This window comes from Pseudonaja textilis, chromosome 5 (genome assembly GCF_049901715.1).
Source record: "Pseudonaja textilis isolate UNSWEBS1 chromosome 5, rPseTex1.2, whole genome shotgun sequence".
Classification (NCBI taxonomy): domain Eukaryota; kingdom Metazoa; phylum Chordata; class Lepidosauria; order Squamata; family Elapidae; genus Pseudonaja; species Pseudonaja textilis.
Window position 1 is genome coordinate 65,046,238 of NC_141994.1, and position 16,862 is coordinate 65,063,099.

Sequence of the window (16,862 nt, forward strand, 5' to 3'; positions counted from 1 at the left end):
ATTGACTCATAATCTGAGCTTGGACCAACATGGAAGTTCATTGATGCCTACGAATGGAGAATGTTCAATTTTCTTTAGTAGCTGAATAACAGAGAGCTTGGGCAGATAAAATTCTTGACCCTGTAGGCAGTAGATAAACCTGGCTCAACCAGGTGTGTTTCCTAGGTCCTAAATAAATCTATTTAGGACAATACTTGGCAACCTTACTGGTTGCCAAGATTCCACAACTTCAGGGTCCATGTATTCTCTTTATGAACAACCATTGTGCTGTTACAATTTTGCTCAAATGTGTGGGCTTTGTTAGATTTTAAGTAAACACAACTTCTCATTGAGAATTACCATGTTATTTAAAAATAAATAAACTAATGTATAATGTGCAATATTACAGTGAATAAACATCTTGGTTTCACTTTCTTAAATTTCTCTGAGACTGGACAGGTTGTTAATGATTAACAGCCAAATGTGGAAAATAAAATTCTTAAGAAAGTTTAATAGTTTAAAATGAAAAGAATATGAAGAAAGCACAGATTCCTCATGGCTACCTTTTTCTTTACTTAACCCAGGTTCTAGTTTCACTTTTTTCCAAGCTGGAAGTATTGATTTGTCCTTCACAGAATCATTTTGTAGCTGATTGCCTTACGTGAGGTTTTGAGGAAGGAGGGAGCCCATGGGGATCTTTAGCATGTGCAAGCAAACTGAATTGAACGTACAGCTGGGAATAGTTGCTTTCAAGGTTTAATCTGCTATGTTTGGCATGATCCTTCTCATACCCCCTCCTGCAAAGCTTGAAGGGATAGGTCACAGCTGACTAGAGCTGAACTTAACCTCCTGGTGGTTATATGAATACATCCATGCAGTTTTCTTGGCATCTAAACAGCCATTCCCTTCTTGGAGGCTCTGTGTGAGAGATTTTTGTCCCCGTCTACACAATGTAGTTTATGGTTCAAGAGTTTCTTGGTGGATTCTGATCCAAGTACCAATGAGGTCCTATCTTGTTTAGTTTTTTGAGATCAGCTAAGGTCAGCAAAGTGCCACTTGTTGGTGTCAGTTACGCTAGACAGACTAGAAATCAACTCCACAGGAAGGCTATTTTATATTGAGAGTGGCTATAATATCAGAATCTTGCAGGTTTGATTGGATTATAAACCTCTCCTTTTAGTTCAGTGAATTAGGAAGATGTCTGTCCTGGGCTTTTTCTGAACAGTACCTGTCTGTTGTGAACTTAAAGTATTTTTTACACCCTGACAACAGATGGCATAACTCTGTCAAGCTCATCTTCCTTACTCTACAGTTGGGGTGGCTTTCAACATAGCATTTTTATCAACTGCAAATATTTAATTCAGAACATCCAGATGGCGACTGGGGAAAATATATTTGCAGCTTTTATCAATTAGCTTGCTCTGAATGATTTCCTTTAAGATCAGAAACGTTCCCATAGCTTCAAATAGCTAAAAATACTTGAATTCTCTGCAAGGTTATATAAAAAGAAGGAATAAACTGATCTTTGAAGTGAGCAAGGTATTTATGCCAGAAAAGTTAGCATCCAAAATTCATTTTCTGGGCAATTCCTTTGCACAACCCCTTTCTAGTTTTTACTCCTAAATACAACTCTTACACTTCAGATCTGAGCCACTATTCTCTGCACAGGCTCCTGCAGCTAGCCAAGATGATACCAAGATGGCAAAATGAGCCTCGTGCCATGATTTAAGCACTGCTCTTTTATACATGCCTTGTGATATGCAAGTATATAAGAAGAGTTTTCATCATGATGTCAGAAAACAAATTTCATGGGCCTTTTCCCAACCCCTCCCCCACGGATGCCCACGGCTCTCTGGGGCTTTTAAGAGGTTGAGCCCAGTGGTTGAAACAGATTTGCAAATGCTTGTGATCTCATGAGGCTTCCTACTTTGAGTAGCATCGCATGCCTGTTGTTTGCCAACAATTTTATGATCAGTTACAAAAGACGAATAGCTTATTTTTAAATTTGGTGACGGGCAGAAGCTTACCATAATGGTGGATGCATATTATGTACGGAAGCCCCAGCATGAGGGTGAGCTTGGCTTTATTGGTGCCCTGCTCCCACAACTGTTTCCAAATTGAAGAAATTGGTGGAGGCATAATAACTATTTGCCCTCTGTGGACCTAGAATATGGGTATCAAACTCACCAAGTCTCGTTGCTGTCATGTGACGTATCGTGACGTTTTTTTCCTTCGTGGAGCTGGGGTGGGTATGGCCTGTGCATGATGCATTCGGCCCGCGGGCCACCAGTTTGACACCCCTGCCATAGAGGATATGCTTTCTAAACAGTTGTGATGGGAAGTACCTTGTTGTTTGTGAAATCCAAAAATTTGAAGAGGGAGTTCCTTTTTAAATCCATTTTTGTCTGGGTAGCTACAAATTATTTAGAAATACTCTAATTTCATTTTATTAAGCTTCCAAGTACAAAGATATTACCAGAATTAGATAATGAAATGATAGATTTGGGTCATCATTTTGAAAAAAGACATTCTACTAACTACATTTCCACATCTCTCAGTACTCAGTAATATCAGAATCCTCAGTCCAAGAGCACTTTGGACCAATCCAAAGGCCCATCTAGTTTAATTCTGCATTTTAAATATTAGCTTTCATATATACCATTTCCAGAATAGCTATCATGATTAATTCATTTTTTAAATGTAGTACTTAATAAACATATGATATATTGACGTTACAACTAGCAGAAGTAATAGTTATAAATCCCATGTGTTTTGTGGCACTTTGACTGTACTTGAAATGGTTCTTTCCCCTCATTACTCTCTCAAAATTGCCAAAGTTTTCTAGTGCCCTTAGGCTTCATGCTGAATTCTAAGCAACATTTTTAAATTATGCATGTACAAAAAAAAAAAATGATTTGGAAGGTGTCATGAATATAATTGCTATGTTTCTTACGGAATACCTGAAGGATGCAGGTATTTTCTGAGGAGAAGCTGGTAGAACTGTATTGGTGAAAAAAGATTTTGATCTCTGCAATTGGAGCCATCCCAAAAGAGGTCCTGAACTAGGTGGGCCAATGGTCTGTTTTGGCATTAAGCCATTTTCAGTGCCCCAAAATAGCGGCCCTCAACCTTTTGGGCACCAGGGACCGATTCCACCGAACCATGGGTGATAATAGGTTAGTTAATAGAGTGAATTTGCTGTTTTCCACTTGGAAAGTTACTTCCATCTTAAACTGACCTTATTTGGGGGGTACATAGATGTCTACAACATTTTTCAACATATGAGAGATCAGAAGATACGATGGACAAGCTGTCATTCCATGATTTTTTTTTTTTTACCGTTGGCAGTTTTCAAAATGAAGAACTCTTGACAGCACTATTCCTTAGAACATAATTTTCAAACTACTGTAAAAGGCTGAGGATACTGTTACTCCTTTTTGTTTTCCATAGATTAAATACTCTGGAGCCAATAGAAATTCCCTTTGATTCCAAGCCTATAACTGAATTTAAAATGTAATCGTTATCTATGCTTCAGTTCAAGGTAGTATCAACTGCATAGCTTAAAAACTAATTGAAAATGATGGTTTGTTTGAAAGCAGACAGTATGTGAACTTCAGTGTCATTGAAGTGTGGCATGTTATTACATTATGGACAAATGCTACATAAGAATAATTATTCCTTCTGAAATTTAATTCCTGAAAATGTGAGGTTGGTAGAATGTACTGTTGATAATTGTCATTATTTTAAGATAACACAGGGTGTTAATTAGATAGATTATATTGTTCCAAGAAGTTAGGCAATTATCAGTGCATTTGCTTCAGTTTTAGGATTTTTTTAAAAATAGGTAATTAAGATTCAGAATTGTCTATAACTTCATTCAAAATGATAGCTGGAGACAAAACATATATTTCATCCTATAATTTCTGCAGATTGATTCATATCTTTCTCCTTTGAGAGCTTGGCCAGATTTACATCAACCATATTTGAGCATATCTGTTTTATCATTATATATATATATATATATTTCCATTCTTCAATTCTTTCTCCTATCAAGGTGAATTGTGTAGAATATATTCAAGTGGGTTTGTAAAACAAGGTACTAAACATAACACCAAATTAAAACATATAATCTTTCTGAATTCAAAGGTGCTGTGGCTTTTTCATCTTCCAGTGCTCATTTCATTAAATGTTCATTTCAAAGCAAAGTTATTTATATGGCTTTAATACACAGTGCATTCTCTCAGATTGTCACCAAGCGCATTTGCATGAGGATAGATGCCTTGAAATGAAACACTTTAAAAGAAACAAACGAACCTTTGGGCGGATCTGTTTTGTGATTGAAATATTTGAATTGCTAAATCCTTGCCTCATCTTTGTCTTTCCAGTTTTATTGTTTTAAACACACTCAGGTTAGGTTTCTAATCTAATTGCATACACAAAAATACTGTGCATGAATGGGAAAGTAAGGAGGGTAATTGATATTTTGAGAATTAATAACTTAAATAATGTTGTGAAGGATTCAGAACTTTGAAGTGTTTATTGTGATGGCCTCAGTACAGATGTAACAATTAGGTATATGTGTTTGAGGCATTTTCTCTTTCCCTTCTTCCACTATCCTGACCATAAAGCTGTGTCTCCATTTGTCAGTTTGACTCCAAACTCACTTGTCCTTTTTATTTCAGACTTGCAAATTTATTTTTAATAACTGTTTAAAACGCCGACAATCCTTTTAATTATCAAATTAATTTTAATTATAAAATTAACTTACTGCTGTTTCAGACCTAGCACAAGTTCATGGTTAATGAGTGGAAAGGAATGGGGAAGTGTTCAAAAGCACATGAGGGCATTACATCTATATTGGGCCTCTTGTCTGTTTATTAAATGCACAGTGTGTGGATTTACTCAAAAGATTTTGCGGCAACCAATGGTATTCCATAGAATTATCCTCTTCAGAACTTTTTTTAAGAATCTTGCTAATCGGCAGTCTTAAAATGTAGAGGTGAGAATGAATCTAATGCATAGACAATGTCCTTCACACTACAGTTGATTGTACTAGTTGCCATTCCATTTAGAAATTTATATCCTTTGAGGAAGGAGGTATCAGAACTATGGTTTATAGTAGAACTAAACTGGGAAATCTCATGTAACCAACATTCCTGCTGTTTTTAGACATTCCCAGTCTGTATCTGTTTATCTAGAATGGGCTATTTTGCCCCTGTGTGGCAGTGAACTCTTCTCTAAATGCTTATCTTCTCAATACTTCCTACGTTTTATCCAGTATTTTACATTTTGAACTACTGGTGCATCTCCCCTCTCAGGATAGAGAAACCTTTTTATACACATTGTTATGTGAGAAGCATTTTTTAGGAGAAAGCTTCGCGAAATACACCCAGAGTAGTAGCCCCTATCCACAGGCAATTGTATTTCTGTTTTTCATTGTCATAAGATGTAACTGAGAATGTAACTATAACTATACATCTCAAGTAAGAGTTTTACGGAGCTTTCTTGAAAGGCAAAATAAAAGGCAGGATGGAGCTTCATTTTCTGAATCTTCACATGCAGATTTACTCTCTGCTATTAGGATGACAGGTCCTTAGTATCACTGATTTATGTACTAATTTGCCTTATTTATTTGAGTGGCTAACAAAACTAAATTTAGATTATTTTATGATAAATTATCTGAAGCTCACAGAAAGCATGCCATTCCGTTTTTCATCTTTGAGAAAGCTTTGCCAGCAAGAATAAAAACCATTCTCCTTTCTGACAATCTAAATTTGGCATCCATTATGAAGGAATTTACATAGTGTGTGTTGATTAAGGCATATTAAGTGCTTAACATTTTGATCTGAAGTAATGTATGCTTAATTAAACGTTCGCTTCAGGATGCATGGTTTGGCTTAATTTTAGTGAAGTGGTTTGATGGCACTGTTTTTCCTTATTATAGCTGACGCAAGATGAAAGTAGGTCTACTCTGTACAAATACAGATCAGAAGAACTGGATATTGATGTAAGTACTGTTAGCTCTCTGAATAATATTTTATTTTATTTTAAATTAAACTGCTGGGTTTATAAGTGAACAGTCTAATAATTCTTTCTAGCTTTTTGCAGCTGAGTTATACCTTGAGATGAATTTGAACCATTACGAAAAATGTACAATACCTTGTGCAGGTACCTAAGATAGATCACATAGGTCAAGGGTCTGTAACTCAAGGCCTGTGGGCCAGATACAGCCTGCAGGGTGCTTAGATCTGGCCCGCAGGGTTGCCCTGGAAACAGCGAAGGACCGGTCCACGATGCCTCTGCCAATGAAAATGGAGCTTGTGAGGGCCATGCTGTTTTTGGTTGTAACGGCCTCCTGCAGCCCTCTGCCAGCAAAAAAGAGCCCGTGATGGTCAGGTGCGCCCTCATGAGCTCTGTTTTCGCTGGCAGAGTGCTAGCAAAACAAACTACTAGCCAAAGTAGCATTTGATCACAAGAATGATGTCGAGTGGCTTGTCGCCACTACGGCCATGGCCACCGCTGCCCCCCCCCCCCCGAGGTCAAACACAACCCTGATGACATAGGTCATAAGCACTAAGATGAGTCAGTTTATATCTGGAAGAACAGATAGCCCTTGTCTTACAACCATTTGTTTAGTGACCATTCAAAGTTACAACAGGAAAATGTGACTTACGACTGGTTTTCAAACCTAACAAACGTTTGCAGTATCCCCCACAGTCACGTGATCAAAATTCAGACGCTTGGCAACTGACATGTATGTATCATGGTTGCAGTATCCCGGGGTCAGGTGATCTCCTTTTGGAACCTTCTGATAAGCGAAGTCTATGGGGAAGCCAGATTCACTTAGCAACTGAGTTGCTAAATTGTCAACTGCAGTGATTGTGGCAAAAAAAAAGTCATAAAATAGGGCAAAACTCACTTAACAAGGGTCTGGCTTTGCAACAGAAATCTTGGGCTCAATTGTGGTCGTAAGTGACCGGGGGGTGGGGTGCAAAGGTTGTAACCGAAAAACAGTCATAAGTCAGATTTTTCAGTGCCATTGTAATTTTGAATGGTCACTTTTGTAAGTCGAGGACTACCTGTATTATATGCCTGAACTTGAAACTAAACTCCATGTGCACTTAAAGATACACACACATACAGAGAGCAGAGGTGGTATTCAGGTTCTGACCAGTTCTGGAGAACCAGTAGCGGAAATTTTGAGTAGTTTGGAGAACCGGCAAATCCCACCTCTGATTGGAGATTTTACAGTCTCCTTTCCCTGCCACGCCCACTAAGCCACGCCCACAGAACCGGCAGTAAAAAAAAAATTGAATCCCACCACTGACAGAGGGACCAGTAGTTCCAAGTATGGTACCTAAGAGGATTAATAAAGATGTTTTGAACTTCTGTTTCCAGCCAAATTCATGATTTTGACTTGAAAAGTGAAGCTCTGCTGTTGGACCTTTTTTCCAGTCTCTGCACGCACCTGTCTATATAGAGTCTGTGTATCAATAGTCAGTATTTCAAAGCAGCTAGTAGCATGTATTATCCACAACTTTTTTTCTGCACTAGGCTAAGCTTAGCCGGTTATGCGAACAAGATAAAGTCGTGCAGGCCCTCGAAGAGAAGCTTCAGCAGCTGCATAAGGAAAAAGTAGGATAATTATATTTATTATTCCAGATTTATGTTATTTTGCACGCTTTATTATCAGAACATTGATAAGTGACGTAAAAAGAAAATCAGTCCAATGATGCAGAACATTAAAAATTATTCCTTTTATTACCACAGTACACGCTTGAGCAAGCTTTGCTATCAGCCAGCCAAGAGATACAAATGAATGCAGAAAATCCAGCTGCCATACAAAATGTCATCTTACAGAGGGATGATTTACAGAATGGCCTGCTTAGCACTTGTCGAGAAGTATCTCGGGCTACGGCGGTAAGAAAATGCAATTCTTTTCCCTTAGTAAAACTCACTAGTGATGTTTCTTATTGTAGGGTTGTCTCTTGGGGTTTTTTCTTATTACATGCTTGCAAATACCGATTCGTCTTGATTTGCCAAATCTATAGCAGGTTTAGAAAGCCTACAGTGGGAATAAATGAATGCCTTTATTTAAAAAAAAATATTGGTAAAATCTGCACTGCCTGTTCTAGCAAAAGCTGGAATTCTTCACCAGATGAATTATCTTAAAATATCCTGAGGTCATCAAGCTGGCATATTTATTCCAGCTATCATTTCCACAGCTATTTCATGGAAATATATCACCGCAAATCTTTCAGTTTCTTGTTTCTGTAGTCAAAATAAATCAGATCCCTAACCTTTTCCTTTGCCATTTCCATCTGTTGGGGATTGTGTTATCCCCAAGCTGCTTTTTATTAAGCTCCTGTCTGTTGCTAGACATCCTATTTTTAGATGCCTAGACTTAGACACAGCCTACTAACCTACTTAATTTTGATGAACAACTACAGGTAATCGACTTTGTTCAGTTAATGGCCCTTCGAAGTTACAACAGCACTGACTTACAACCGTTTCTCACATTTACGACCATTGCAATATCCCCAGGGTCACGTGATCAAAATTCAGGTGCTTGGCAACTGTCTCGTATTTATGACGATTGCAGTATTCCATGGTCATCTTTGGTAACTTTCTGACGAGCAAAGTCAGTGTGGAAGCCAGATTCACTTAACCATGTTACTATTAAAAAAACTGCAGTGATTCACTTAACAACGGTGGCAAGAAAGGTCTTAAAAATGGGGCAAAAGTCAACAGATTTCTCACTTAGCAACATAAATTTGGGGCTCAGTTGTGGTCGTAAGTCAATTATCCAGCTATTTTAAAACAGCTGTGTAGCACATAAGTCTGTTCCACATGGTGGAACACCTAGAGCCGTGTTGGCGAATCTATGGCACGTGTACCGGAAGTGGCACGCTGAGCTTGCCCGGAAGAGCCCCACTGCACATGCGCACGCACCACTGCCGGCCAACAACTGATTGTCGGATATCTGGCACGCATGTGTGTGCGGGGTGCTCAGGAGACTCGCACCCATGCGCAGAGATGCTCAGCGCACATGGGGGTTGCGGGCGCATATGCAGAGACGTGCAGTGCGTGGAGCGCGTGGGGGTGATCACAGGTGCAGAGATGAACTGCGCACTGTGGGGGAATGACTAAATGGCGAAGGCACACAGAACGCGGTTACCTGCCTACCAAAGTGGTCCCGATTTTTCTACTTGCATTTTTACATGCTTTCGAACTGCTAGGTTGGCAGAAGCTGGGACAAGTAATGGGAGCTCACTCCGTTACGCGGCGCTAGGGATTCAAACCGCCAAACTGCCAACCTTTCTGATTGACAAGCTCATTGTCTTAGCCACTGAGCCACCACGTCCCTATTCTATAGCTATAGAATCATAGAATTAGAAGAGATTCCTTAGGCCACTGAATGCTAGTCCCTCTTCAGTGCAGAAATCCAAACTAGCGTTATTAACATTTGGCTGGAATAGCTAATATCCACCATCTCATCTTTTTCACACCTCTGAAAGAACTGCAGTTTACCTTTAAAATATCAAAGACCTACAGTATATGGTAGCGTTTATGTTCGAACAAATGTATCCTTTGCAGATTTGTACATTCCCTGCTTTACAGCTGAATCAAAAGGATTCAATCTACCCAGTAAGATCTGGTCAATTCCTAACAGAATTAGAACCCAGCACAGCTGGTGCCCTAATCTCCTCCATAAAGGAAGCTGTGGTGCTCCAAAGCAGACAGTGTGACATGTAGCGAAACAGGGCCTTTTGAGCCCATAAATGACATCATCTAGTGCAGGAGTCACCAACCTTGGCAACTTTAAGACTTGTGGACTTCAACTCCCAGAATTCCAGCAAAGCTGGCTGAGGAATTCTGGGAGTTGAAGTCCACAAGTCTTAAAGTTCCCAAGGTTCGAGAGCCCTGATCTAGTGACTATATAAATATAGAGAGTCTACCTTTGGATTTGTAAATAGAATAAATAGCTTCATATTTGCCCATTGAGAACGTAATTGTACCATGCTTTTTAACATTTTGCCATACACTAAATAAAAAAATAACATTTGCACTAGCCCCCATTTGGCACTGGCACTACAATATCTGTAACAGTCGTACAATATCTTGTAACAGTACAATATCTGTTAGAGTCGTACTGTAAAAGATTAGCCCTAGCCTTGTTCTGCCACCTCTGTTTTGGGGAGAGAGGAGAAAACAGAAGCTTCATTGAAGGCGGTTTTCAGAAAAGGCAGGGTAACCTAAGGTTAGATAGCTAATGGGGATGATGAAGAGAGCAAAATAAATTCAGGAGGTTTACCCCTGCTTTATTGTCCAAAGGAAGGCTTTTTGATCAGGTAGAGCGAGCCAAAATGTGGAACACATTAAGGCTAGTAGGCAGGCCGAGCTACTTGATTATTCTTTTGAGCAAAGTTCAAAATAAACAAGAAGCTACTGTAAGAACTGAATTTGAGGAAACAAAGAGGTTCAGTGTAGGGAAGGGAGTGAAACAATTACATGTCGTGATTTGATTACATGGCAAAGATTTTAGAAAAATTGCAACATTGGAAGACAATGCAGCTGGAAATAAAATTGGAGCATGAAACGCAAAGAATTCGAGATAATGCAGAGGACACCTTTTGTCCGCTGAAAGTAAAACACACAAAATTTGGCGATTCTGGAGCTAAAGGTTCTGGAGAACTATTGGAGGTTTGTTCCCATCTCTCTCCAGTTCACCTCCTCGCCACCCCTGTTCATGCTGAATCTTCGCTGGACCAATTTCTGAAATTATATTCACCAATTGAAAGTGGCAACTTACATCCATACAGATGCCTGAAGAATGGCATCATTTGAATGATATTTGGCAAGGGTTCAGAGGGGGAAACAGAAGATTTCAGAGTTCTCCAGAATGTTCAGTTCCAAGTTACGCACATTTCTACAGTAGTTGCAGAAATGCTCATTAGGAAAATAAAATAGAAAATGAAAAACCTGGGCTAATCTAAAATATTAAGATGAAGGTAATGCCACTTGTAAAGTCTCAATGATTGCCAAGAAATGAGAATGGTACACATTTGTGTTTTCTTAAACTCAAGAAGAGGAACCACTGCTGGAAAAGTAAATTAATCTTATTCAGGAAAGCAGGAACAAATGTAGATAAGTTTATGACATATGCATACTTCTGTTACACCAAAGATCAGAATAGTTAAAGCAATGCTTTTCTCAGTGATAATAGACACTATGATTGATGAACAATGAGGAAAATCAAAGATAATTATACACTGCTCAAAAAAATAAAGGGAACACTTAAACAACACAACTCCAAGTCAGTCGCACTTCTGTGAAATCAAACTGTCCACTTAGGTAGCAACACTGATTGACAATCAATTTCACATGGCTGTTGTGCAAATGGAATAGACAACAGGTGAAAAGCATAGGCAGTTAGCAAGACATCGCCAATAAAGGAGTGGTTCTGCAGGTGGTGATCACAGACCACTTCTCAGGTCCTATGCTTTCTGGCTGATGGTTTGGTCACTTTTGAATGCTGGCGATGCTTTCACTCTAGTGGTAGCATGAGACGGAGTCTACAACCCACACAAGTGGCTCAGGTAGTGCAGCTCATCCAGGATGGCACATCAGTGCGAGCTGTGGCAAGAAGGTTTGCTGTGTCTGTCAGCGTAGTGTCCAGAGCATGGAGGCGCTAACAGGAGACAGGCCAGTACATCAGGAGACGTGGAAGAGGCCGTAGGAGGGCAACAACCCAGCATCAGGACCGTTACCTCCGCCTTTGTGCAAGGAGGGACAGGAGGAGCACTGCCAAAGCCCTGCAAAATGACCTCCAGCAGGCCACAAATGTGCATGTGGCTGCACAGTCAGAAACAGACTCCATGAGGGCCCAACGTCCACAGGTGGGGATTGTGCTTACAGCCCAACACCGTGCAGGACATTTGGCATTTGCCAGAGAACACCAAGATTGGCAAATTCACCACTGGAGCCCTGTGCTCTTCACAGATGAAAGCAGGTTCACACTGAGCACATGTGACAGACCAGACAGGGTCTGGAGACGCCGTGGAAAACGTTCTGCTGTCTGCAACATCCTCCAGCATGACCGATTTGGCAGTGGGTCAGTAATGGTGTGGGGTGGCATTTCTTTAGGGGGCCGCACAGTCCTCCATGTGCTTGCCAGAGGTAGCCTGAGTGCCATTAGGTACCGAGATGAGATCCTCAGACCCTTTGTGAGACCATATGCTGGTGCGGTTGGCCCTGGGTTCCTCCTAATGCAAGACAATGCTGGACCTCATGTGGCTGGAGTGTGTCAGCAGTTCCTGCAAGACGAAGGTATTGATGCTATGGACTGGCCTGCCCGTTCCCCAGACCTGAGTCCAATTGAGCACATCTGGGACATCATGTCTCGCTCCATCCACCAACACCATGTTGCACCACAGACTGTCCAGGAGTTGGGGGATGCTTAGTCCAGGTGTGGGAAGAGATCCCTCAGGAGACCATCCGCCGCCTCAACAGGAGCATGCCTAGGCATTGTAGGGAGGTCATACAGGCACGTGCAGGCTACACACACTACTGAGCCTCATTTTGACTTGTTTTAAGGACATTACATCAAAGTTGGATCAGCCTGTAGTGTTTTTTTCCACTTTAATTTTGAGTGTAACTCCAAATCCGGACTTCCATGGGTTGCTAAATTTGATTTCCATTGATAAGTTTTGTGTGATTTTGTTGTCAGCGCATTCAACTATGTAATGAACAAAGTATTTAATAAGAATATTTCATTCATTCAGATCTAGGATGTCTTATTTTTGTGTTCCCTTTATTTTTTTGAGCAATGTATATTGTTGTAATGCACCTGGAATTGCTATAAGATTGTCTTCTATAGAGACAAGTCAGGTTTTGTCCATATGGTCACTAGATGTCAGCTCAGTGGTTCCAACTAATATAGCTATAAATCTACTGACAAATGAACTGTATCCAAGCAGCAAGTGAAAGGACACTTTTCAGAAGAAGTATCCACATTAAAACCTTTTTTTAAAACTTATGCCATACTAAAGAACAGGGAATCACTCATGGCAAGGAATGGATGGAAGTGAAGGGTCAGAATTGAGCAAAAGAAGCTTGCACCAGCTGTTCTATTGGATCTCCTTCCATGAGTTCATTAAATAGATATTAAATACAACCCAGTAAAATCCAAGAAACCAGTGAGAATAGAGAAAGTCAACAGAAGACTTCCCTCTTTCTTCATCAATGATAGCAAGATCTTCAGTTTCTTTTTCAAATTAAAATACTAGTTTTGTTTGTTTTTCTGTTTTGTATTTTACCATTTACAATAAGTAATATTTTAAAAAATATCAGTTCCTAATAAATAAAGGAAACTGCAGACCTATTCCCCCTTGAAGTGTTGAATTGTCAACCATCTGAAAAGATGACAGATCTTTCTCATATTTCTCTAATCAAAATGTATTTTAAATTATTTATTTTTTATTTATTTGTATCCCACCTGTATTACTTTTATAACTAACAAGGCATTGAATATATCTAATGCACCTTCCTCCTTCTATTTCCCGCAGAACAACAACTCTGTGAGGTGGATTGGGCTGAGAGAGCATGACTGGCTCAAAGTCGCTCAGCTGGCTCTCATTATTGTTTATTATTTTGAAAGTATGGGATCTATTTTGTGAGAGTTCTTTGCTTTGCAAGGACTGAACACATCACAGTGTAACACTTCTGTATATACTACTTTGTTGCAACACACACCTTCCCCAACAATAGACAATTGCTCCAGGTTAACTTTACCTTTCTAGGCCATCAAAGTTGATATTGCCATGTCGTCAATACTCAGTTCTTCAGTACTCAGTCCAAACAAAAGTCTCAAACTCTCTAAAGTTTCATACAACCTTTGCTTCCTTCCAAAAGTTCTGGCTCTAGTTAGGATGAGGTACTAACTCAATGAGGTTGCTTCTATTCTGGTGGCCAAGGTCAAGGTCAACCTCCAGGCTCTGCTCTTAAGCAGAGTTGCTTTTGAACTCTCCAGCTGAGCTCCAGGGCCAGGCTCCCAACAGAAATACCACCAGGACATTACTGTGTCTGTCTCTAGTTTGTGATCCTGGCAGTTGATTGATAGCTCTCTTGCCGCCTTGAAATAGCTATCAGTCTCCAGATGTTGCCTTCTGCTTCCCTGTCTGCTCCATGTTTGCACCTTTTCTTCTACATACCTACCCATCCATACTTTGTCACAGTATTTGGTTTTGTAAGGTAAGGGGCCTGGATGAGGTGAGGCTACCTCTGGACCTTGACTGCCCCTGAAAATGCCAAGGAGTTGCTCAGTTAGCCAGACAGCTGAAATGCCAGCATGGATGCTTGTTAGTAAATCTGAGTAAGGGAAAGAAATATTTTCAGGAGATCATAATAAACTTCCACCTAAAGTCTGACGCACATGCCACTTAAATGTGGCTTTTAACTTCCCTATTTTAGACCATTAGTGATGAAATTTCTAGCAATAGAAGGTGAGTTAATTGTCAGTGTTAACTGAATGTCAATAAATCAGATGTTGTATTATTTCTTAATAGGGTATGGTCCTTGGATTTGTAAAGTATGTATGCATCTTTGTGGCCACCAAAATGTGATACAGATATTTTTATCTATGTTTTTAGGAACTTGAAAGAGCTTGGAGAGAATACGACAAACTAGAATATGATGTAACAATCACAAAGAACCACATGCAGGAGCAGCTGGAACGGACAGGAGAGGTTCAGGTGTGACTAGAACATCAACTTTGTTCCATAACATTTTCTGGGTGTGGGTGTTTTATGATCTGTAGCTCCCTACATGGCCTGGGAGCAGGTTATTTGAAGCACCATCTTTTAACCCAGTCAAATCTCTTCAGAGCAGGGATGCTAAGGATGTTACAAGTCCTCTCTCCAAAGGAGATTGACTTAATGGGGCCTTCTCTGTGTTGGGATCATCCCTGTGGAAATAAATTGATCCCCACTTTGACATTCTTTCAAAAGGCCCTGAAGACACGGTTTTGCCAGCAGATCTGGAGACTCCAAGATCAGTGGAGTTTCAGCCCAGTTCGGCCAAACCGGTAGTAAAAATTCCTACCGGTTCAGCTGAACTGGTAGTAAAAAAAAAAACCTCCGACGATCAGATGAGGGGAGGAAAAAAAAGCCTCTGGCGATCAGGTGAGAGGAGAAAGAAGAGAAAAGCGCAGGATTGGCCTTCCCACTTGCCCCGGTACTTTTCTTTATCCTCTCAGCTGATTAGCGCTGCAGGCCTCAGCTGGTGTGTGGAAAGCTGCACGCGTGCCCTCACCAAACTGGTAGTGGAACAGGTAGAATCCCACTGCTGTCCAAGATGATATGGAGCCCATCAAGTGATCGTTGTAAAGTTGACAGGAGTTGCGGGGGTGGTTATTGGGTTTTTCATTGGGGATTTATTTCTGTATGCCACCCAGAGTCACCATGAAAAAATATTAATTATGTAAATCACAAATACTGTTTTGGACTTAGCGGGTTCGTGCTAGGTGTTTTTTGCAACATAACGGATTATGTTGCAGAAAAGACTTAACAGAATGACTGTTTAAACTGACAAGAGAGTTGTTTTGTAAAAATGGTAGAAGGATTAATTAGAAAAACTCTATCTGAGTGAATGGAATTAAAAATAAAAGAGGTTGAATGTTACAGGATGGAAATGACATGAGGGAATTCTGAAAGGGGTGTTCTAGAGATTTGCGTCAGAATGATAATACGCTGAAGAGTAGAATTGAAATTAATACTATAGATAATAGCATTCAAGAAATAATGAAAAGGAAATCGTAGGTGGCATGAGAATGTTGGAAAAAATGGTATGGCTGAAATAATAATGAAATTGAAAAGATGTGAAAATACGCTCATGGTTTGCTTCTAGAGTAGCTGTATGTCTTGTTTCAACATGTTATAAAGATTGCAGTTGGAGAGAAACCGTCATTGTTCCTCTATACAAAGGGGAAAAGAACAAGAATGAATGAAAAACTTGTAGAGGAATTGATTTATTAAGCATTTGGCGAGAATACTTGATTGAAAGGATACAGATGGTGACAAAGAATAACATTTGGTAATTTCTAGATATTGCTTTATGCTAGGGAGGGAGGGTGTAAACCTGATCTTTGCTTTTAATGAAAAATATCTCAGGTTGAGAAAGAATGCTTATTGTACATTCTTTGGCTTAGAAAATGTCTGTGATAAAGTGAATAGGCTTGAATTATGGAATGCTTTGCCCAAGAATGAGATTAAAGATTGGTTGCTGAGTTTATCAGCAGCATGTGGTATAAGTAAAACAGGCATGAGAATAATTAGATTTTTAAAAAATATTTCAAGACAGAGCAGGGATGTCCCTTTAACTCAGGGCTGTCAAACTCCGTGCCCACGGGCCAGATGTGTCACGCCCGGTTTAGCGAAGGGGGGAAAATCCCGATATGTCATGTGACGATGCTATGACGACGCAAGTTTGACACCCCTGCTTTAGCTTAATGGCTAAATGAATAAAGTTTGTGGTGACAGTAAAGCATATTGATTGAGAATTGTAAACAGACTGTAATTCTTGTTGGCTGAGAACACGATTGGCAGCATGGATCGAACAGTAATGTACAATGAGGGCTATTGATTTATAAATTTATTCTTTTTCAGAGACCATAATAATTGGCTTCAGAGGAAAAATGGTAGAAAGATTGCAAGTTATATATAAATGGTGAAAAACTAGAGCAAGTTGATGAATTTGTTTATCTAGGACTCTAGATCAATATTTACTATGGGCGGGTTCTTTATTTTTGCACAGTGCCTATTCAGTTTTTGGTCAGTAGGGGGTACCAGATGACATGTTTTGTCCTGATTGGAATTCTTCAGGTG

The 16,862-nt window shown here is 39.8% G+C and overlaps 1 protein-coding gene across 42 annotated transcripts in view; it reads left to right on the plus strand.

Annotated features, from left to right (window-relative positions):
* PLEKHA5 (pleckstrin homology domain containing A5) overlaps positions 1-16,862 on the plus strand; it is a 203,985-nt gene that overhangs the window by 161,685 nt on the left and 25,438 nt on the right. For all 42 annotated transcript variants that reach the window (XM_087935167.1, XM_026712671.2, XM_087935151.1 and 39 more), the window contains 4 exons: positions 5,924-5,986; positions 7,534-7,614; positions 7,750-7,899; positions 14,631-14,732. In XM_087935167.1, the coding sequence (XP_087791293.1) occupies positions 5,924-5,986; positions 7,534-7,614; positions 7,750-7,899; positions 14,631-14,732 (396 nt within the window). The remainder of the gene's footprint in view (positions 1-5,923; positions 5,987-7,533; positions 7,615-7,749; positions 7,900-14,630; positions 14,733-16,862) is intronic.